Raw genomic sequence first — 23,709 nt, 5'->3', positions numbered from 1 at the left:
TTGAAAGCTCCCCAGGTAATTCTAGGAGCAGCCAGGGCTGAGAACCACTGACTTAAACCCTCCAGTGAAGAGACCACAATTAATCAGATTCCTCCCCCAACTACTTCCACCCCTTCCCCCAATCTCTCCTGTCTCCACACATACCCATCCAAAGAATGATCTGAGGAAACAGGAAATGTCTAGCCTTGAGTCTCCCAAACAGTAGAGCTGCTGGAAGCACAGGAACCAGTCCCTGGGATGCTGGGAGATGAGCTCATTTGGGGCGGGGGAGTGACATCAATAATGTGCGTGGGCCACATTATTAGAGCACAGGCTCTTTGTTCTCTAAATCCACAGACAAAGCTGAAAGTTAGTTTTAGCGCCATTGCCAGAGATAATGGCATCTCCCAAGTTCACCTGCCTTTTCCTTTCTCCAGCCTTTTCCTGCCCTTCCCCATGCTGTGAAAAGTCTAGTCATATAAGTACTAAAGACTCATATTGCTAACTAGCCCAGCGATGAATGGAACCACTCTTCCATTGTGGTTACTGACATCAGAGTAATAGGATATATATAATCCTTGTCATCCCCAAATCACGCCCTCTTTCCCTTCCTTTCAGGGCACACTTTAACAAGTGAATGAGCTCATTGAGAGTAAGAGAAGGCGAGAGGTGGGAAAACACTGGTTCTGCTGTTTAGTGCTGGAGTAGTACTGGAATCTTCCAGTTGGTAACTGAATGGCTGCAGACACCAGTCCATGGCTTATATGCCACAAGGGCTAATCTGACAGCTGCATATCATGTATCATTTCCCAAGACTCCTGCCTTCACTGCCACTGTCATTATTCCAACATCAATGTGGAAACCCTTGTCCCAGGGCTCTTCTCCTCATTTAAAGAGCTCTTGGGATGTTAAGGTAAGGATTAGCAGCCTGGTATCATGGCCCAACAGTCTTCACCTCTTCCCTTCACCCTGAAAGTAATTAAGTGTTTGATCTGTGCATCCTGTAGGTCGCAGTTTATTTTTCTGTTCTGGATTTAAATAAGCTTCTCCCAGTCCTTATATTCTGAGTCGATCGTGTTCCAAGTGTGTCACCACAGAGCAGGTGCTGAGCAGTCAGTTGACAGCTGTTGATCTGTTGCGAGATCGTGAAAGAGCATGCTATGGCACACAGCTTACACTGAGTATCCAGAAAACCAAATATTTGAGTGCCTGCCTTGTGGCAAACACTGGGTGTGTATATACAAACATGCACACGGATAGGATGTCTGTCCTATGCAGTTATATATCCCCTTAAACGATTTGAACCTTTTCCTCTTTATCCCTATTTATCTATATCTTCATCAACTAATTCATCTCATCATTTTCAAATAGAAATTGGGGGATAAGGAGGAGGGAAAACAGCAGCAAAACCTCTTGAAAGGTGGTTTGTGTTTTTGTACTATAAATTCAAGTGGATTTAAAATTAAAACCCCTTTGGCATATAAAGGTCTTATTTAGGAAATGCTGAAATTCTAGATGTAGATTTTTAGTACATATTTCCCTGGAATCCCAGAAATTAATGGGTTCAAATTGACTAAGCAATTGTATCTCGGCTGCGCCCCTTTTAAAAGGCAACCTGAAAAGCTTTACCAACCCCAACACAGTCATTTTAAACACCCTGCTCATTGTTCCTTCATCTCCCCATTGAGCAAGCAGAACAGAAAGCAAGGAAGACAGCTACGGTTCTGAAATACTGTTCTGAACCAGGAGAAAGAGCTTTGTTTGGCCTTCAAGGGCAAACGCAGGAAATAACAAATCCTCTTTTCCTCTCCCTGGCCTCCTCCAAGCAAAGCACAAAACTCTCAACAAAGCCCACTTGGCATTTTACAAAGACACAGGACAAGGAAAGACAGCTGGACGAGAAGGCCGGGCTGGAAGCTTTGCCCCTTCTTGGCTTAGCATTAGCTTAGCTCTGGAAGAAGCTCTCCAGTCCGGCCTCGGGTGGGCATCCTCGGAGAAAAGCGGACATGGAGCTCCCCCAGGCCTGGCGCAGCGGCATCAGATGACCACGCTGACTGTCATGCTCTGGCCGCGCGGCGCGATCTTGCGGGGCCAGGTGAGCAACAGCTTGCGTAGCTCCTCGCGGAAGCTGTCGTGCAGCCAGGCGTAGATGAAGGGGTTGTAGCAGGCCGAGCTCATGGCGAGCCAGTGGCACAGCAGCTGCACTAACCCGAAGGCATAGGGGTCTATGGCGCGCGGGTCGAGATCCCGCAGCAGGTTGAAGACGTGCAGGGGCAGCCAGCAGACGGCGAACACCACCACCACCACCACCAGCAGGCAGAAGGTGCGGCGGCGGCGCGCGCGATCCCAGTCCGCTTGGCTCGGGGTCACGCAGCCCGGCACCACGCGGTTGCGGAGCTTCACCGACACCCGGACGTAAGACAAGAGGATGACCAGCAAGGGGAGCAGGTAGGTGACGAGCAGCAGCCCCCAAGCGTAGAGCTGGCGTTGGCGCTCCTGGGACCCCCAGAACTCCTCGCAGAGGCGCACGCGGTGTGGCTTGAGCTCGACGTGGTAGGTGTGCACGGCGGCCGGCAGCGCCAGCACCGCGGACAGCGCCCAGATGGCCAGCACCGCGTAGGCGCTGAGGCGCAGCGAGATGCGCCGGCGCAGAGGATGCACCAGCACGACGTAGCGGTCCACCGCGATGGTGGTGAGCGTGAACACAGACACATAGACGGTGACGGGCTGCAGGAAGAAGACCAGGTGGCACAGGCCGCCGCCGAACACCCAGCCGCGTGGCTCGAAAGCGTAGGCCAGCGTGAGCGGCACGCAGGCGGTGCACATGAGCACGTCCGACAAGGCCAGGTTGCCGATCAGGAAGTTGGTCACGTTGTGCAGCCGACGCACCCGTGCGATCACCAGCACCAGCAGGCAGTTGCCCACCAGCCCCACGACCACCACGATGCTGTAGAGCAGCACAATCAGCCCCTTCAGCTGATGCACCAGCTGCAGGCTCTGGAATGGCGTGATGGCCTGAGCGCCCGGACCAGCCGCCGACCCATTGCCCACCAAGGCTTCTGAGCTCTGGTTGGCCGGCGTTGAAGCCGCCGGCAGCAGCCCAGAAAAGAAGTCAGGGGCCCCGGGACCCTGAGTCGGCAGTGAGGCCATGGCCACCTGTCCAAAGAGAATCAAAGTCCGTCACTTCCCATTCTCTCTCCGCCCCCTCCTACACCAGCTGCGCCCCCCAACACACACACACACACACTTCAGTGACCCAAATATTTCTCTGGAATGACTGGCCACAATAAATAACAACAAAATTTAAAGTGCCGTCACCCCTACCTCTGTAAAATTAAATCTATGAGTTAGCTGTGCACAGGTTATTTAAATGCCTTCTACTCTATTTAGAGCCCTCGCAGTCCCCACAGACCAGATCCAGGAGCACAGTCCTACCTGGTGACTGGGGCTTGGCGGATGGAAAAGCGCTCCGGGGAACGAGGGGGAGAATTCTGGCTGTCCCTAGAGGTCCTCCACCCAAGACGGCCGTGCAGGCTTCTCCGCTTCTCCGCGGAGCTGAAGAGATTCAAGCGTTCCCAGTGGGCTCGCGGCGCCTCCCCTCCGCCCCGCCCCCCACTCCATCGTGCCCTTGTACGGAAAAAAGGGGCGGAGCACGCACCCCCCGACTCGGTGCTTAGAGAACTAGAGGGGTGGATAGTGTGGGGAGAATAAAAACAGAAGAGGAAGGAGCGGCCGGAAACCTGGGCCGGAGGGGCGAGGGAGACCCTCTGCTGCGGGAGCTTGCCGCGCCCTGGGAGAGTCCCGCTCTGGAGGAGAGCGCAGTGGACTAGGGAGAGGAGGGGCGTGAAGCCCCGGGCTCTCGGCAGGACCTGGTGCTGTTTGAACAAGGAAGGCGCAGGGGAGGAAGTGGGTGGGAGTTGAGATCCACGACGGGATGCAGGGGAAAGATAAAGGACTCGCCCTCAAGCGCTGGATCCTGCGTGGAGTCCTGGCTTGCGCTAACAGAGTCGCACAGGGGGTTCTGTCAGGGATCTAAATCTTAGAGCTTGGAGCTCGCCGCAGGCCTTCGGGCGCTCGCGCTCCCCGGGACCCGCTGAGCCCTCCCTCCGCCTAGGCTGGCGACGCGATTCGAGAGTCGCGGGTCCGACCACGCCCAAGAAAGTGTTCAGCACCACGGACAGCTCCCACGGCCCGGGCTGCGCCGCGCGTTGAGTGCCTGCCAGCGGACGATTAGGGAGTGCAGCCCCTCTCTGTGTCCTATGCATTTGGAGAAGGAACCTGGTCCCTGGCCTGGTTCAAAGAGCTGCCTCGCCGCCTGCATCCCGGGCCGGAGCTGCAGACTTCAAGAGCTGTAGGGCGGAGTGGAGGAAGATGGGCCGGGGTCTCTGGGGGTCGGAGGGTGGTGACTTGTTCTCCTGCTACGGGTCACCGCACATAATGCCAAGGACGCCGCTGTCTTTTATCTCCCTGGGTCAGAAAATGCAGCCTTCGTGCCATTTACCTTAGACAGGCACACTTCAATACCTGCTCCCTGCTACTCCCTTTTTCTCTCCCTCTTTCTGGGCTACCAAGCTCTAACCCGTATCTGCCTGACAATACCAGGAAGGAATGTCAGTTCTGAGACCCTACCCTCTCCTTCCTTAAACACCCTTAGGCCGCCTCACCACACATACACACACACACACACACACATAGATATGCAGGATTTCTACCAGGATAACAAACATTTGAGAAACTTAAAAGTTACATACAATCTTTAGTAGTATTAAGCCATCATTGAAATGTAAATTTAACCTGGACCAAGTTGCGGAAGGCAGGAAGGAGACTTTGTAGCCTCCCTCCTTTGAAGCTATCTCCTCCCTTCACATTTTCTTTCCTTTTCCCAGAGGATGGAGCTTCATTGTGCCCTCTCTCATAAGCCCTCGTACTTTGTCTTCTGGCTGCAGATATTCCAGTTAGGCTGGAAAGAAGTAAAATGATTCTGCTCTCCAAATTTAAGTGATTCACTCATACAGGGAGAAAAGTCAACATTGGAACAAAAGCAATCCAATTTTATGCACCTGTATTTATTCTAAACCCACGTGTTCTGGGTTATAATCACTTTAGCTAAAGCAAGTATGATATTAAAAAAAAAAAAAAACCTCAAAATAAAATACAATCTGTGCCTGCCTAATCCCTTACCCAGTGATTTTTCTCATCATGTTCACCAACAGGGTTATATGTACCCAAGAGCAGAGGCACTCTTTTGCTTCAAAATATCTTTAACAGTGGCGCAGTGGTTAAGAATCCGCCTGCCAATGCACGGGACACGGGTTCTTGCCCTGGGCCGGGAAGATCCCACATGCCGCGGAGCAACTAAGCCTGTGTGCCACAACTACTGATCCTGCGCTCTAGAGCCCGTGAGCCACAGCTACCGAGCCGGCGAGCTGCAACTACTGAAGCCCGCGCGCCTAGAGCCCGTGCTCTGCAACAAGAGAAGCCACCGCAATGAGAAGCCTCCGCAGCGCAACGAAGACCCAACACAGCCAAAAATGAAATAAATAAATTTTTTTAAAAAAAGAATTCTTTAAGAAAAATATCTTTAGCAGAGGAAATTGTGGTAACATAGTTGAAAAGGATTTGGGATGCAGTTAGGCCTATAACTAGAGCCATCACTCTAGTCAATATCATTGACTATATAATACTAAAAATAGTAACAAGACAAACTTATCAACAACTAGAGGCCATGTAAATGTCAGTATTTGAAAGCTCAATATTGGGGGTACCCTCCAGAGAAGAAAGTTGATCATTTGTCAAGCTCCTGATAAAATCTGGTAAGGGTTTCAATGTTGTGAGCTTTTGCAAGATGGAAAGAAAGTGAACATCTCAGAATAGAATAGCCTATTTTAGATTTCTATTCTCTCTGGTCCTCACTGGAGTTAAGGCTAGTGTCCCTCTCAGCTAGGACATCACAATTAAACCATACTAATGTTCAGACTTTCCTGTACTAATAGTGCTCCAGAAACCTGAGAGATCATGAATAAACAAAAAACTTTTAGGACAAATGAAGGAAAGATAGTACTTCACATAGTAAATAGCAAACTACAGGATTGTATTATCTCCTCTACCCCCAAAGTCTTCAACAGCCCATCAAACAAAGACCAGAGGCTTTAGCATGGCATTTCCAATCACGTGCCCCCCTATTCTGATCCTCCTCCTTTTTTTTTGGTCTGTCTTCCCACCTCTGTCTCAATCCCTATATTCAGGCCACACTAGACTGTTGGACACAGACATGTCCTCACCATCCAACATCTCTCTTGGGGTTTATTCCCTTTCTCTAGAATACTGGTTGCTTCATCCCCACGCAACTTACATTCTTCACATCCTACAGGGCCCAACTCAAAGATTACCCTGTCTTCAAAGCCTTTTCCCTTTCATGATATTTCTGTCCTTTATTACATTCTACCTTTGAAATTCTGAAAGTGTTTCCTCCGGAGCCTCCACCAACCATGATGTAAACTCTTTACAGGCAAGGGCCAATGTCTTGAAGCATTTTTGTAACTACAACATGCCTGAACCCAGCAGATACCAAATAAATGTCCCTTTTGATTGAATGGATAAAAATAGCCCCCATTTATTGAGGGCATTTTACATGCCAGGCACTGTGCTAAGTACTTCACACACGTTATCCCATTTGATCCCCTCAAAACTATTGTGTCGTTTTTGGCTGCGCCACAGGGCTTGTGGGATCTTAGCTCCCCAACCAGGGATTGAACCCAGGCCCTCGGCAAAGTGTGGAGTCCTAACCACTGGACTGCCAGGAAATTCCCCTCAAAACTATTATTATGCTTATTTTACAAATGAGGAAAGTGGTACTTCAAGGCTAAGTAACTAACCATAATGGCACAACTAATAAGCAGTGGGGCTGGAATCTCAACTTAGATTTGCCTGATTCTGTAAGCAAACACTCCACTACTGTACTTTACTGCCTCTGAATCCATAACAGATGCACTGAAAAATACAAGTAGGTTCTGATGGGGTTGAATAAATATAGGGAACCCCTCCCCCACAGTGGTTTATTACAGGAAGCTCTAACAAATTTGGTTACAACTCTACCTTTATTGTATTTAAGCTAAACAGATCTTTAGGAACTTCCCTGGTGGTGCAGTGATTAAGAATCTGCCGGCCAATGCAGGGGACATGGGTTCGAGCCCTGGTATGGGAAGATCTCACATGCAGGGGACATGGGTTCAAGCCCTGGTCCGGGAAGATCCCACATGCCGCAGAGCAACTAAGCCCGTGCGCCACAACTACTGAGCCTGCGCTCTAGAGCCCGTGAGCCACAACTACTGAAGCCCGCGTGCCTAGAGCCTGTGCTCCGCAACAAGAGAATCCGCTGCAGTGAGAAGCCTGTGCACTGAAACGAAGAACAGCCCCCGCTCGCCGTAACTAGAGAAAGCCCGCGCGCAGCAACAACGACCCAACGCAGCCAAAAATAAAAATAAATAAATAAAATTTTAAAAATAAATAAATAAGCAGATCTTTATGCCTCACCCAAATGTCCCTTGCTTATATCCCATGTAGGAGACAAAACCTTGGGCTGTATGAACTTCAGGAGGTGGTATTATGCTTTATGAGGACAATAGGCAACAGGACGTAGAGAACAGAAGACAGAGACAACAGAGGTAAAGACTGCAGTTAGGAGTCTGAGAAAACTGCTTAAGGGCTCTGAAGATTTTATGACAGCTAAGTGCATGCTGATACTTGGCAATGAGCCCAAACTTATGAGAAACCACTAGACGTCATATTTTTAATTACTAGGGAGGAGAGAGCAGTTTTTGAAACTTAAGTCCAGGCAATGACAGAATAGATGCTCCCCTAGACATGAGTTTTGTCTTCTAAGCCTGCCCTGTGTGTGTTGCAAAAGCCAGGCACCCCCTGGCTTCTCAGACTGAGCCAACTCAGTGTGGCAGGCTGGCCACCTATGGGAGAGGAGAGCCAGTGACAGGCAGTGTGAGAATAGACACGGCATCACAAACAAACACGAAGAAAACCCCATATGCTTCCCTTAGACGACTTTGGGAAAATGCTTTATTTCATCTCATACTCCAGACATACTAATTATTGCTTCCAGCTCTGTCACACACACACTACTTGTTTTTTAACTCTTCAATTCAGCTTTGCCCAAACACAGAGTGGAGGCTTCAATGCTATTATTCTGACCAGAAATCATCTTTCTTTGGTTGGACTTTTCTTCTCACCCCATCAAAAATCAAAAGGGAGGGAATTCCCTGGTGGTCCAGTGGTTAAGACTCCACCCTTCCACTGCAGGGGCGCCGGGTTCAGTCCCTGGTTGGGGAAATAAGATCCCACATGCCACGCTGCGCTGCCAAAAAAAAAAAAAAAAACTCAGAAAGGAGCCCCAAATGGCCTTGTCTTCTCTAACCCAGATCATCTCTGAAGCAGCATACAGGGTATATACATCTTGCATCTGTCTCATTTTAATCTGAGCCCCATTGTGGGTCCCCACTCTTGGGCCTGGATACCTAGGCAACCTCTGGGCTTTCTCTAGTCAACCTTGTGTGAAAGCTCTTGACCATGCTCTTAGCTCTGGAAGGGTGAGAAGGCACAGAAACTTGCTAGAAAGAAAACTTACTATTAGATGATCTCACACACACGTGGAGTTCAGAGGATGGGGTAAGGCAGCCCTTTATTATTCTCACTCGTCACCTGTCAGGCCATACTTATTTCGGGCAGACTTTGGACGGGTCCCAGGGAATCACTAGATGACAGCGGTGATCCTTGCTGGCAAGGTCTCAGAGTAGAACATCTACAAGTCAAATACACTTTCCTTTTACAGTGTAGATTCCTGCTAATTACATACTTTTGTAACCAGACTAACAAAGTCTTGTCTTTTCTCTACCTTCACCGATCCAGAAGTTAGGCTATCTCCCCAGGAAAGGAGTGGGTAACCCCCCAGAGTAGCATGAGGAGTTGGGGTGTGGTAGGAAACTTCCCTGCCACATGAGAAAAGGGAATAATAAAACCTGCTAATTCAACAGCTATTTGTGATTCATCTATATGTGACAAGTCCTGGACAAGGTGCACTGAGTGAAAGATGAGTGAGTATGACACAATCCCTGCCCTCAAAGAGCTCACAGTCTGGGGCAGAATTTTCTAGAAACAGAGTCAGCTAGCAGAAGGAACTATGAAAATAATCTCAGGGTGCTGCTACTCTAAAAAACCCAATGTTAAAACTGAAAAGCCCTGTGGCTTTAGTAAGTTAGCAATCTCTGGGAGTCTTGATTTCCAGTTCTTTTCAGACTTATATATTTCATTAGAGCTGTTTCTCTAATTTCTTTTTCCTTTTTTTTTTTTTCATAATGGTTTATACATGAATTACCCACTTAGCTAGAAATAAGGAAATAATACCTTGAGTTAGCAGTCAGGGTATTAAGAATAAAGAGGTGCACACAAGCACTCTATATTGATGGGCACATTTGCATCAATCCTGGCTGGTCTATTCCTACACCCATCTCTGGACAAGTTTCTTCAGTATCCAAACACTTAATGAAATAAACACAAAAGATGTTTTCAAACACAAAGCTCCCCACCTCCAACACACATTGAAAAGGTGATCAATATGTTAAAATAAAACATAAAAGTATTCTCTAAGCCAATCTTCTGTCACAGCAAACCAAATGTTAATCTGCTTGCTCTTGGCTGGAGTGGAGCAGGTGCCCTCAATCCTTCCTGTTCTCTTTTAACCTCTTCTAGGCCCAGAATGTAAAGCCTTCCAGTTGCCTCAGGGAAGAGCTGCCTGATGTGGTCTCCCTCTGCCCAGTCTTTTCCCTGCTCCCAGAAGTTCTAAAGCCCCGCACCTAGAGCCTGGAAAGAAAGGAGGACCTTCAGTCTTTGGTTCTAGACTGAATATGCACAACGTTACTAGATGAAAGGAGACTTTTTAAAGGACTCTAGGTTTTAAAGAACTTCACCACTGATAAACCTCGTGCATCAGTTAGAGCTCTTCCTTGCAAACAACAGAACCCACTCTGGCTGGTTTAAGTAGAAGAGAATGGCAGCTCACCCCTGTAACTGCCGAGAGGACTGCGGGATCAGCCTCAAGACCCAGCTTCCAAAACCATCCTTGATGAAGAAGTCTCCACCCCACATGCAAAGTTGCTGCCGCTGCTGTCACCTCCACCAATGCCATTTTGCATCAGGAACTCGATCTTGCAGCCAGCACTGTTCCCCAAAGCCAGGCACCTCTGCAGCCACTGTGTCCCAACAAAATGGGGCCCCCATTTCCTTAGGTGTCCTCAGGTCCCGCATTTCTTTCTTTTTTTTTTTTAATATTTATTTATTTATTTTGCTGCCCCGGGTCTTAGTTGCAGCATGTGGGATCCTCATTTCAGCCTGTGGGATCTTTTAGTTGAGGCATGCGGGCTCCAGTTCCCCAACCAGGGATTGCTTCCCCTGCATTGGGAGCACAGAGTCTTAGCCACTGGACCATGAGGGAGGTCCAGGTCCCTCATTTCTAAATGAAAGTTTCACTCAGGTGTATCTGAGGGGCAGAGCCTGGATCCCATACCTGAGTTCTAATTGCAAAATATGCTGGGAATTTGGGTTCTGACTTCCACTTTGATGGAAGATGATGAGGAATTTCCCCAAACAAGAGCAGATGACAACCAGCCATGAGTTATAACAAATGTTCACTCTACCCTATTATCAGTCTTGAACATCAGTTTTAAAGACCAAAAGCTATGAGGAGACCCATATGCTCTCTTAATTTGCTACCCTGCTTCTCCATCATTTTGAATGAAAATGTCAGATAAAGACATGAGAGAATTAAGGATGTAACAATTATTATGTATATTTTAGAACATATTAATTTAGTTTACCCTAATATATGTAATAACTGTGCCCCACTTTATGAGAAAAACTCCCCCCAGAAAACAGCTTCCAAAGATATAAGAAATGTAGCAACACCTTATACCAGGGTTTCTCACGCTCGGCACTAGTGACATTTTGGACAGGATAAATCCTGTGTCGTGGGAGGCTGTCCTTTACATTATGAGATGTTTAGCAGCATCCCAGGCCTCTTCCCTCTAGATGCCAGTTGTACACACACCTAGTTGCAACAACCAAAAATGTTTCTAGCGTTACCAAATATCCCCTGTGGTGGGGTTGGAGACAAAATCACCCCTGGTTGCGAAGCAGTGCCCTACACCAATACAGCACTTTTAAAATTCCCAAAGTACTCTGGCTTGGGAGTGCTACTAGCTTTCGTAGTTGGCTCTCTTCAGACAGCAAGACCCCAGAGTTGTGTTTCAAAAACATTGAGTTTTCTCAGATTGCCCTCTTACTGCTTCTTAAAATAGCAACAGGGCAAATGGAGAAAGATGATGTTTAAGACAAAAAGAAATCCCTACGATAAGCACAAGTTGATTGCCAATAGGAGGACAGAAATAGTCCCAAAGACCAAATAAGGAAAAGCATACAGCTCTCGGGCTTGTGTAACGGCGCTGCCTTCTGAGTTGTCCTAATCCCAGAAGAATCCCAGCTTTGGAAAATATAAGAAATTCATAATAATGCCCATCTCTGAAGAACGTTGAGAAGATCCAATACGTGTGAACAAACTGGCACACAGCTGGCTCACAGTGATGGGGGCTACTTTGGGGGAACCCTTTGTCCTGCCTTATGTCACCACCTCTTGTCAAGAGGTTTCTGGCGTGCAATTCCAACTCTTTCACTTGAATGTTACTTTGGAAGATAGTCTTTGTAATGAGAAGAATTTGCTAGTTTTTAGTCTAAAGGCTTTCCTTCATTTCATCCTTGTTTACCAGGCACGCAAAGCCCAGGGTGAGATATTGCAAGAGGAATCAGAGACCCCAAGAAAAGGACAACATTGTCTAGAATTCTGCAGTCTAGTAAGAGAGAAGTCTACAAAAATCACTATGCTGTATGATCATGATAAATGCGACTACCACCACCTGCTGTGAAAGGGGGACATGAATGCTCACTGGGAAATTTACTAATTGCTTTAGTAAATTAGAACTGTGTTTACCCTTATAGATCATATTTATTTTAATGCACAAGAGTCTTCAAAGTGTTCACAACATTTGTTACTCAACCATATCAACATTGCACAGGTTGCTTAAACCTGTCCCCTTTCTTATGTTTATGTCAAACATAACACAACAACTTAGGGCCCATTATGAATGTTAAGTGTTCAGGTGGCAGGAAATGAACAAGAAGTGAGTGTTCACTATGTCTTTCTAATTATCAAAATGTTCTTCAGGCTGAAGCTTTGTGTCAGGAATCCATCCCCCTTCTTTCCCCAGCCGCCGCTCAGCATCATTTCTTCCCAGGGGAGGTGCTCCCGGTGACCCCTGCACCTCGCAGGCCCTGGTGTGGAGCCCTGGGTGAGGCTTCTATGGCACAGCTCCTTCCTCCTCCCTCTGATCCTGCATGTCTTTGAAATGTATGTCTTTAACAATATCCCAAGAGGTCCATGACTCATGCTGCCAGGGCTGCCTATTTTTGATGTGATTATCCAGGGCTGCGGGGAGGTCCAGGCTGGCTGAGTTGCTGGACCTGAACTCTCTGAGACATTCTAGGGCAGCTGTAGTACCTGCCCTTGACTTATCTAGGGTCTCTTGCCACAGGCAGTCTCACTGCAACCATCCCTGGACTTCACTGAATTCCTGAAGATCCAGGATACAGTCAGGCCACCTTCTTTAGTGACACTCTGTACAAAAACCCCCTTAAAAGACATAAGGCTTGGCCAACCTGCCCAAGTCAGGATCTCAGCCCATTTTATTTTTCAACTTTTGATTGGACTCTTACCAATAGCCAGATATTAGCAGCATGGATGGCATACCTAATCCTAGTCTATTAGAAGTAGAAAATATATACAAGTGCATAGATAGATAGATAGATAAATGATAGATAGATAGATAGATAGATAAACATGGAGACCAAAACAAAACACTTGAAAGCCATTTCTATTACATTCTTTTCCTAAGGCAGGGACAAGACAATTTGCTTTCCCATTTTGATTCCTATCCCATTTCATTATTGACTAGAAATGGCTTTTATGGATGGTAAAAATCATCTCGCATCTGCATTGTGCCATTTAGTGGTGAAGGGCTCTTTGTGGTCACATTTACATGGAAACCATGACCTTACAGAAGCCCCTCATTCGGGTTTCCATTAATATATGTCTCCTGACAAAACACAGTGATGAGCCTAACTGCCGTCCACCTCCGAATTATTACGTACACATATCTAAGTTCATTCTGGTGTTGCTATCTAACGTGACAGCCCCTTCCTGTTTTTTTTTAGACAAAGCACAGAACTGCTATGGTCCTCGCAGTGTTTTTCAAGTGCATTGTTCACGTGCGCTCGCGCGCACACACACACACAGCTTTTAGGGATGGCAGTCTAGCAGTTAGAATGTCTAGGATGGGTGTGCCTTCCCTGTGTTTTATCTTAGCAAGTGGGTCCTTGTCACCAGGGAAACAGCCCTGGCTTTCATCTGTGAGGACATCATGAGCAGTGTCTCAGCAAAGGGGGAAGAACAGAAATGTATTATTCTCCTCCCAAAGACTACCTTCATCAGAATCAACTCTGGCCCTTATTAAAAATGCAGATTGAGGGAATTCCCTGGTGGTCCAGTGGTTTGGACTCAGCACTTTCACTGCCTTGGGCCGGAGTTTGACCCCTGGTCGGGGAACTAAGATCCCGCAAGCCCGGAGGCAGGGCCAAAAAACAAAAACAAACAAAAAATGCAGATTGATGGACCAAAAGACAGACCCATTAAATCAGAATTGTTGATGGTGAGACCTGGGAAAAAGAAGCTATCACAAGTACTGCGGGTTCTTCTGATGCACACTCAAGTGTGAGAACCACTGCCCTACAATCTGCCATTAGTAATCCTGGCTCCCTACTTCCCCAAACTTGATGAAGCACCTGCCAAATGCAGCCTGGCTTTCTGCCACAGAAGCCCAACACTGGATTTCAGCCCTCACACTCTCCTTATATGACAGATACTGGAAGACAATTGTATTGTACTAGCTCAGTGGTTCCTCTATATCACATCTTTTTCAAGTTACTTTTAATGACATAAGTAGCATCTGAACACATTCTCCTGTTTAACAGACATAAAACAGAGAAGCCTAAAATCCCGCTCTCTCCCTCAGAGGTTATACGTGTCCTTTCTCTGTGCATTTACATGCATATATCTGAACCCGGAGAAAAGTACTGATGGACATTTAGGTTGTTTGCCACTTTTTGTTATTACAAACCTCACTATAATAAAGATAATAAAGATGTTCCAGATGTTGGTCAAAGAGTACAAACTTCCAGCTATAAGATGAATAAATTCTGGGTGTCTGATGTACAGCATGGTCATTATAGTTAATAATACTGCATTATATACTTGACAGTTAATAAGAGGCTAAATCTTAAATTTGTTCTCACCACAAAAAAGAAAGGGTAATTATGTGACGTGATGGAGGCGTTAGCTAACACTATAGTGGTAATCATTTTGCGATATAGAAGTATATCAAATCAACTAGTTGTGCACCTTAAACTTACACAAGGCTATATGTCATTTATATCTCAATGACGCTGGAAAAAAGATTCCATATACTTATATTTGGGTTGAGAATAAGGCACCTTGTCAGTGATGATGTTTTCTAGCTGACCAACATATTCTTATAGTGCTCTATATTCATTATTTTGCAAAAACTCGAGATTCAAATTCAGAGAAATTAAAGTAAAATAAAATAAAATAAACATGTTCCCATATGCCTTCCTAGAGAGATTTCTCCAAGGGCCCATTCAGCAAAGGGAAATTTATAAGTCACAAGATATGACCCAACTCAAACTTATCAGCACTGCAGGGGACTCTCTTTTGCTTCATGAATTGTAACAGCTTATTAACTACAGCATGAGTTCTTATAGTGGCCAGGTGAGGGTGGAAAGGAAATGCAGCATTTTCCATGGATGTTGGGAAAACCCCCAAACACCCCAACCTGGTTTTTCCTGCATGTTCCCCTTCCTACAGCCCATGGCCAACCAGGGCCTCACGATGGCTGCTGGGAAGGACAAATTCTCCTGGGGTGGGGGCGTGGTTGGGGGAACATTGGCTCAGCCGGCAGGAGCTGTGTAAAGTGCACGCATTGGCCTAGGTAAGGTACTGCTTTCCACTTGGTTCTGGGCTCAGCAGAGGGACCTCTATTTTAATATGTTGTTGAAATGAGGCACCCGTGGGGTACATCACTGAAGCTCATAACCCTGTGACGAATAAAATGTCTGAGGCCAAAATCTCAGCCAGTGTACCCCTGGACCGGGTGGAGTCCTGGTGGAGGGACCAGGTGGAGGGACCATCACCAGCCAGGATTTTGTAGGAGTGAGCTAGGATGAGGAGGAGCAGACAGCTTGAAGAGATATAAGAGGAAAGCCTTATGTTCCTAGACCCACGAATCAGGACACTGGGTGCAAATTCCCACACTGAAAATAACTGCCGGAGTCACCCAGAGCAAGCCCTACCCAACTCGGGATCTCCGTGTCCTCATCGGTAAAGCAGGTTGGGGAAGGAGAACTAGACAATCCCAAAGGTCTCCACAAGCTCTGATAGTCCAGGAGCCCAAGTCTGTGGTCCTGAGAGAGTCATGTCAACTATCTACACACCTGGATGCCATCACTCACTTGTCTGCACACACCTGGATGACATTATCTGTCCACACATCTGGATGACACCACTTGTCCCTGGTTCCTCCTTAATGAAAGATGGTCTACCTTCTAGCCAATGCACCTGGACATCCTTTTACAGCTTCACTTTAGTTTTCCTCTCCACACACTGGCCTTCTTACAAATCTAGGAAATAACCTTAGGCCCTTGGAGTCAAACTTCCCTGAGGGAAGATTCTCTGAAGAAAATAATTTAGTCTACGTGTACCCCTCACAACATTTCAGCTCTCAAGACGTAAGCAGCATGAGGAAAGTCAACCTGTGTAATTGCTGCAGGCTTCAGAGTTTAGGAAGTTGCGTTTTGTTTGATTCTCATGATTCACCAGATCCAGTCAAAAGAATTACGTATTCATTCTCACTCTTCATGCGTTTTCTGGTCGTGTGAAGGCTCTGCCGGTTACGATCATGCTTTTGCATGCAAGAGTTTTTAACAATCGTAATAGTCTGTGTACTGTTCTCCCAGCTACTTCCCTTTCATATCACAAATTTCAAAAACACACTTAAGGGATATACTGGGCTTTTTTCCCTTAAATCAAACCCACAAAATTAAACATAGTTGGAGAGGTCCCTGAGATATTTCTTATGCAAGTCTCCTCATTACCAAAAAACAGAAAACACACAGGACACAAGGCAATAAGGTGTTTTCCTAGAAACTGTCCTGCCATAAATCAAATGCTCAAGCAGCTGACAATCCTGGGAAAATATTAGGACTTGAGACCTTCTTGCTTTCATTTCTTTGTTTTATTTTTTTCAGTTCTATTTACTGATCTGTCAGACATGGGTTTAACTATTTTGGAGGCTTTGCTACTCAAAGTGTGGTCCATGCACCAGCAGTGGCAGCCTCACTTGGGATTTGTTAGAATTAGAATCTCAGGCCCCACCCCAGACCTCCCGAATCGGAATTGCATTTTAACAAGGTCCCAGGTGATCGGTGTGCACGTTTCAGTTTGAGAAGCACTGTGCTAGAAGCTTCTCCATCTTGCCTTCAGTTGGGTTCTCAGAACCATATCCCTCATTCTGCACCAGTACCATTTAGGAAAACCCCTCTAGGTAGCTCAGGCCAGTAATCAGGCCCTGAAAAGACCGGAACTGTTTAGAGTTTCCCCTGACTTTGTCCTGGTCTTTTGAACGGAAATGTCTCACCCGCTGCAGATCCCACACAGCATTTTGTGTCTCACTGCTGACAGCACCACGTCCCTGGGTCACCGACTCCACTCAACCAAGCTCTGGTACCGCAAAATCCATCCAGGGCACCCAGGTGCTTCCCAAGGAGCCCAGGAAAAAAGACAAACATGGAACTCAGGGTAAAAGGGGCTTTTACAGGTGAGGAGACTGAGGGCAGGCTGAAAGACAGGCCAAGGTCGCCCAGCCACTCAGTAGCACAGCGAGGCCATGCCCCAGCTCTCTGGAACTCACACTCAGTGCTTTTTCCTCCGGGTGGAGGGAGTTCTCGTGACACTAATGACCACCTGAAAGAGGAACCAATTCATCTGGTTTTCCAGAACTTTCTGATCTGTCTCTTCATTCAAAATTGAAAACCACGCTAGCTGTGCAGACACAGTAATAAAAATAGAGAAAATGAGCTGTGCTCAGAGGCCAAGTTTGTTCACTCCCAACTCATCGCCTTTGCCTGGGCTGTGCCCTGCTCCCCCCCACCCCCGCCCCACCCCATAAGTAAGGGCATCCTCAACCATGTTTATCTTCTAAAATCCTGTTTATTTTAGAAAACCAAGAAAAAATGGACCACTTCTCCCCATGTCAAGCCCACACTGACCTCTTCCTCTTCCCAACTCCTGCAGCTCCGGCTGCCCCTCCAGTTCTGGGTCCCGCTCTCACTTGCACGCGCTGCTTTCTCCTTCCCCAGGGTTTCATTTGTTGGGCTGATTGCCCCCGTGAGACCAGCCAGGGACGATGATTCATCCTTCCGCTCCCCACGGCATGTGGTAGGTTCTGGTTAAGTTACATCCAGATCAAGGAGACTGACAACTTCCCAAATCAGCTGAAGCAGCGTGAACAGGAGCAGACCGGTAAGACACGATGCTGGTTCCAGCCAGTGGGGATGAGACAAGAAAAAAAGTTCTCCCTGGAGATAGAGTGAGACAGGATCTTGTCTGCTTTATAAATTCGACCTTTGCCTTTTTTCCTTCGATTCCTCGAAGGCAGAGCATTGATTTTACAGGAGAAAGAATGGATTTGTACAATGTCTGTTCACCTTCCTTTTTTTTTTTTTCACTGAAAATGGCCTTTGAGCTGAAACAGACACTACTGGGGAGGAGTCTAACCTGGAGCAGAGAGCAGGTGGGCTTTGCTTTCCCTGAGACATTTAAAGAGAAACTAGAGAAAGCCTGCGTGCAGCAACGAAGACCCAATGCAGCCAAAAATAAATAAAATCAATTAATTAATTTTTTTTTAAATCCCTCATTTAATTCCTTCATAAATTGAAAGGATAACTGCTCTCATGCTGTACAGTTTGGGGTTAAGAGTGTAGATTATGGAGCCAGACTGCTGAGGTCAAATAGAGGCTCCACTACAGACCAGCTATGTGACTATGGGCTGTTACTTAATCTCTAGGTGGCCTCAGTTTTCCTGTCTCTAAAATGGACATAGTAATTTTTGTACCCATCTCAGAAGATTGAATGACTAAAGTGCTTAGAATAGCACCTGGCACAGAGTAAGCACTCAGTCAATATTAGCTCCAACTATCCACAGTTTACAGATGAAGAGTGTGAGAGGGGCAGAAACTCGAAGCTCGGTTTCTAGAATTCTCCCCATCTTCCCTTAAGAGCCCAGCCCATCTGCTCAAGGCCAGATCCACCCGGCTGGAGCATCTCAGTGCCAGTGTCAGCCACCTGCCCAAACATTCAGCCACCTCCCTCTAACTCAATCCACGCATAACGCCTTCTACTATCATGGGATTCTTTTAAAAATATTAACTAGATGTATCTTTATTTCCTGAAGCCTTGTTGCTTTTTAGCACATAATCAAGAAATAAAGCCTCAGGGGTGAAGAGCAATGTAATTATGACAAAGATTAAACCAGCATTTAAAGGCTAATTTTGACGTGTACCTTGAGCAACAAAAATCAGAATGATATAAGCAGGTTGAGAGCGTGGATGAAAGCACACTCTGATTCTAGACCACAATGGGAAATACTCTCAAGTTCAGGTGAAAACACTGTCTGGAAACATAATACGCTTTTCTTTTCTGTGGTTAAATAAAAATGTAATTAAGTCATAGAACGTGCCCTGGAGAGCTCCAACGATGCCATGATGTGATTTAATAAAGAGGAAAATGTGTAAGTACGGTGGGCACACACAGATTCAAGCCATCAAGACATGGCGTTGCTGAGATTAACATAAAACTGGTATCGAGTACATTCTACACACTTTAAGACTATTGCCAAACTGTGTAAAAAGACCAATGCTTCAGGCACTTCTCTGGTGGTGCAGTGGTTAGGAACCTGCCTGCCAATGCAGGGGACACTTGTTCAAGCCCTGGTCCGGGAAGATCCCACATGCCGCGGAGCAACTAAGCCCACACACCACAACTCGCCGCAACTAGAAAAAGCCCGCACACAGCAACGAAGACCCAATGCAGCCAAAAAATAAATAAATTAATTAATTTTAAAAACCAATGCTTCCTAAACAATTTTAAAATACCAGTAGCACAAACACTCATTTTCAAATGAGGTCAGATCTCAGTTTTGTTTCTTCCCACTCAAAGATAAGGGAACACAAATGTGGAGAGGCGTATTACTTTTCAAGGCCCCCAGTTCTAGGGTAGAGAATCTTTTCCTCAGGCTGGTGGCAATTTCAGAGAAAAATGTGGGAGGGGGGTTTTCTGGCTGCAAGCCCAGCCTGACTCACTGTGAGGGGTAGTTACCAAGAAAATGAACACCTGTTAGACAACACTAATAATAATTATGAGGAAGAGGAGGACGATTGGTGGAAGAACAGGGTGTGAGTTTAAGGAGATGGTTGTCCCACAATCTCACTTATTTACTTAACTCTCCGTCTGACCTGGAGCCAGCCTGGAAGAAACACAGGGGGAAAAGTAGTGTTTATATGATAAAAAGAAGGCCCATCTAGGAGGAAAAGTTCGTGGCACTGAGGTCCTTTAGGTTAAAGAAACAAAGTAGCAATTAACAAGGCTTGGGGCAGAGAAGGGGAGAGACTGAGGGTGTCACGGAGTCCAAGCTCACTCTGCTTGCCACACGACAGGCCAATGTGCCAATAAATCGGAGACGAGGTGTTGAGACAAGGAATATGACTTTATCTGGAAAACCGGCGAACCCAGAAGATGGCAGACTAATGTCTCAGAATAACCATCTTCTGGGGTTTGGATGCCAGTTTCTTTTACAGCACAGAGAGGGGGAGGAGATGAGGAAGTAAAGTAAAAAGGCCATAAGTTTTGCAAATATCCCCTGGAATGGCCAGCCTTGGGGAGGGGATGTGTTAATTTCTTTTTTCTTATAGCCATCCCCAGGGGGAAAAGGGTCCGGATGTTTCCCTGAACAAAGGCACTTTGGTTTAACTTTCAGGCAGAGGGGCGGGGTTCCCTGAGGCAGGCCATTATGTACAGACAGTATCCGTTTAGTAAACAAAAGCAGCAGAAAGCAAAGGTTAAAGAAACAGATCCAACACGTGGGATTTGGCTCTTCCCTGTTACACGGGGTCCAAGAAAATACATTAATAAGATTATCTTGGATATGAAGGTTCCTACAAATACACTTGTCATTGACATATATTTATTCATAAGAATATAGCAAGCAGAATTCTTTTATTCAAGACTATTCCTTTTGCATGTATTTTCCTTGAATATATTTTTGAATGAGTTAATTTTATTCAATGAATAGATCATCTTAAGGCTATAGTCTTAGGAATATGTTCTTATAAATATATTCATGATTCCTCATCTTCTTGTCTTTTCCTCTGGGGTCCCCAGCTTTCTTCCCTCATCATTACTCTCTGTTCTTCAGGCTCTGGCTTTGCTAACAGGGAGTGAAGGCAAAAACAAACTGAATAGTCCTTAAAATACTTCCATGAAGACAGAAAGAAAATCAGTAAATTAAAACTACCATGTTTCATCTTTCTATTTTAATTTTTCAGTCAATGTGGTGGATTGACAGTGGCCATTCAGCAAATTGGTTGTCTGTGAATTAACCTGATGGCAGGTCATGTGGAAAAGATACAAAGATGCGAGAAGTTTCAGTCAAGTCACAATGAACTCACTGTGTTAGTTGGTATCAAGGTCATTAGAAATAAGTTAGTAGTGGACTAATTAAAAAGCTACATATATTTAGATGACATTATGAATAATAATAATAACCCTTCCCACTGACCATGGTTGACTGAGTCAGAGGTGGCCAGCTGACCCAAGCAAGGCCAATCGGAATTCTTTCCTAAGACTTTTCAAATTGAAATTGAGAAAGGGATTGAGCCCTCTTAAGATTGAGCCCTTAAGAAGACAGACAGGTGTAGGGGAAGAAAAAATTTTCCTCAACCCTCGTAGGGTCCCTGGCTGGGTCTAAAAATTAAACTGACAAAGATCAACAGGACAAAAACGTACACATTTTACTGAATTTTTACATGTACATGGGAGCCTTCACAAGAGAACGAAGACCCAAAGAGGTGTCCAGAGCAAGAAGCTTTTCTACCTTTTAGACAAAGAAACAATAAATTTGTGAACAATTGACAAGAAAAAAGGCTTGGGTTAAGGCTGATAAACCATGATGAAGTAGCTAGGAAGATAAGGGTTGGTTTAACAAGGTTTGTTTGTACAGATTTCTCAGCCCCAAATTCCCGTGTCTGGCGATAAGAATGTCTCCTTACTCCTGGTGCAGGGAGGGTACCTTCCACTTGGGAGATTTATTTGTTTCAGGGAAGAAGAATGAAGGTGGAAGGGGTCAGAGTGACCTTCCTGCTTCTGTCGTTTTTTTGTTTTTTGTTTTTTAATTCCTTCAACTTAAGATATTCAATATGCCAAGGAGGCATATCTTGGGGTAGTGTGTCCTGAATGAACTCCATCACAGGGAATCCTGGGCAGGCCTGTTTCCCACTAAGTGAAATAAGACCCCAACTGAATGGAGCTGAGTGGCAGAGAGTAGCTAAGAACTTGGAGCAAGAGAGAGTCTTGACAGTGTCCAAGCACCTGGATCCCACTCTTCCTGAAGCCCAGATGCACCCTGGCCCTGCCCACAGGAGGAGGTGGCTAGTTCCAACCTGAGGGGATGGGTCAGGACATGCTTGGAATGAGACTTGGAAGATGAGAAAGACTGAGAGAGAAAGAAACATAAAGACCTGGAAGATCAGAGTCACCCAGCCCAGAAGTGCCAGTGGTGCAGGTGGCTGAGCAGAGTTTGGGCGAAGAGGGTCAGATGTACAGAAAAGGCAGGCTGGGGAGGCAGGGCCAGATCTGGAAGGAACCTGTAAGCCAGGCTAAGGAGCTGGAGCTTTATTCTCTAGGCACTGGGACCCAGTGACAGGTCTTAAGTAGGGGCATGAAGCTCGTTTCAGTGGGAGTACGGAGGGAAAATTGAAGGGGGATAGGTAGGAGCTGGGGTGCCCATTGGGAGGCTGCTGCAGAGGTACAGGTGAGAGGGGAGGAGAACCCAAGCAGGGCGGGAGAGCCACTAACTCCCAGTACCAGCCCTTCAGCCCTTCCCACAACCGAGTGTGGCTGCGGCTGAGGGGAGAGGGGAATCAAAGGGACGGGGACTATGTAGCAGCCTTCTGGATTGTTCCACATGTTACCCCGGGGCACCTAGAGCACACATGCCCACCCTTTGCCCATCTTGGTTTCCTCAAATGCTAGGTTTCCTTCCAAACACACACAAGGTAGCAGGTGGGGCTCCATGACCTGATATTTATTCCATGGCCTCTATCGGGGTCCACAGGGGAAACAGCAGCTCCCAGGAAGGTGCTCCCTCTCTCTCCTGGACACATGGGCTCCTAACCTATTAATCGCCTTCATGATTCCCTCTTTTGTCTACTCCACAAACCATTCCAAATTCCTGTGCCCAGGCAGTCCTCCAGGAGACACCCACCCACGTGGGGCCCTGCCCCTAAATACAGCTCACTTCCCTGACTCTGTTTATCCTCACTTGATGCCAGGTGATAACATGGGGACCTGTTGCCAGGACGATGGAGCACGGCGTCGGGATCCATTAACTCTGGGACTTGCTCTGACTTGTGCCATGTCCTTGGCCACCGGCAGGATGCAAACCACTGCCGCCATCCCACCAGGACCGTCTCCTCTCATTTCACCTCCTCTTCCTCCAGGTTCCCTCTCTCCTTCCCCTCAAGATCTGATGGACCAGTGCATTCCTCCTGAGTTTGCTAACTCATCTCCTGTATCTACTAGCAAACCTGACTCCTCACAAACCACAGCTGCCCCCTCTCACCCATACGTTGTACACAGCACTCCCCCCCCTTTTGACAAAAGGCATTCTAAACTTACCTGTCAATAAAGGGAGCTCAGAGGTAATTATTTCTCCCATCTGCGCTTCCTGTTTCATTTTTCCCTCATGTTGCTCTGCATGAAAACGTAACACCGATAAAATAATGCCATCCCCATTACCGTAATTCCCCTTATTATGCTATATAACCAATTCCTAGGCCCCTTCTTCTGCAGAGGGACACTCCCCTATCCAGCCCGATCGCGGCATCCAGGAGCCCCTTCTCCCCCACTGCAGATGGAGGGCTTTGACTTGCTTCTTTCTCCCTTTGTTCTGTGTAGCTGGTAACCCACCCACGTGGGGCCACTTTTTGCAATGGTTTTTTAAGTGCTGTGTTGCTCATGGCAAAGGTAAGCTTCTTTCAGGACAAAAACGCAAATTCCCTTTTTGACACAGCAGTTCAGGGCCTTCTGCGATGTCAAGAGGTATATCCTTAAAAGCACCTGTCGCTCAGGACGGGAAGAGATACAGCCGATTGTAGGGACGCTGACTCTGTGTCAGCTCCTCTACAAAGAACTCGTCCTCATCCCTGAAGTCC

General features: G+C 46.6%; 1 protein-coding gene across 1 annotated transcript; it reads right to left on the bottom strand.

Annotated features, from left to right (window-relative positions):
• Positions 1 to 2,016: 2,016 nt before the first annotated feature.
• On the bottom strand, positions 2,017 to 3,129 carry PRLHR (prolactin releasing hormone receptor). Its single transcript, XM_059900423.1, has one exon. It carries the CDS (start codon positions 3,127 to 3,129, stop codon positions 2,017 to 2,019), a length of 1,113 nt encoding a protein of 370 aa, XP_059756406.1.
• Between the last annotated feature and the right edge of the window lie 20,580 nt (positions 3,130 to 23,709).

Source organism: Balaenoptera ricei, chromosome 16 (assembly GCF_028023285.1).
Source record: "Balaenoptera ricei isolate mBalRic1 chromosome 16, mBalRic1.hap2, whole genome shotgun sequence".
Taxonomy (NCBI): domain Eukaryota; kingdom Metazoa; phylum Chordata; class Mammalia; order Artiodactyla; family Balaenopteridae; genus Balaenoptera; species Balaenoptera ricei.
The sequence above is the reverse complement of the archived record's forward strand: the minus strand, read 5'-3'. Positions and strand labels throughout refer to the sequence as shown.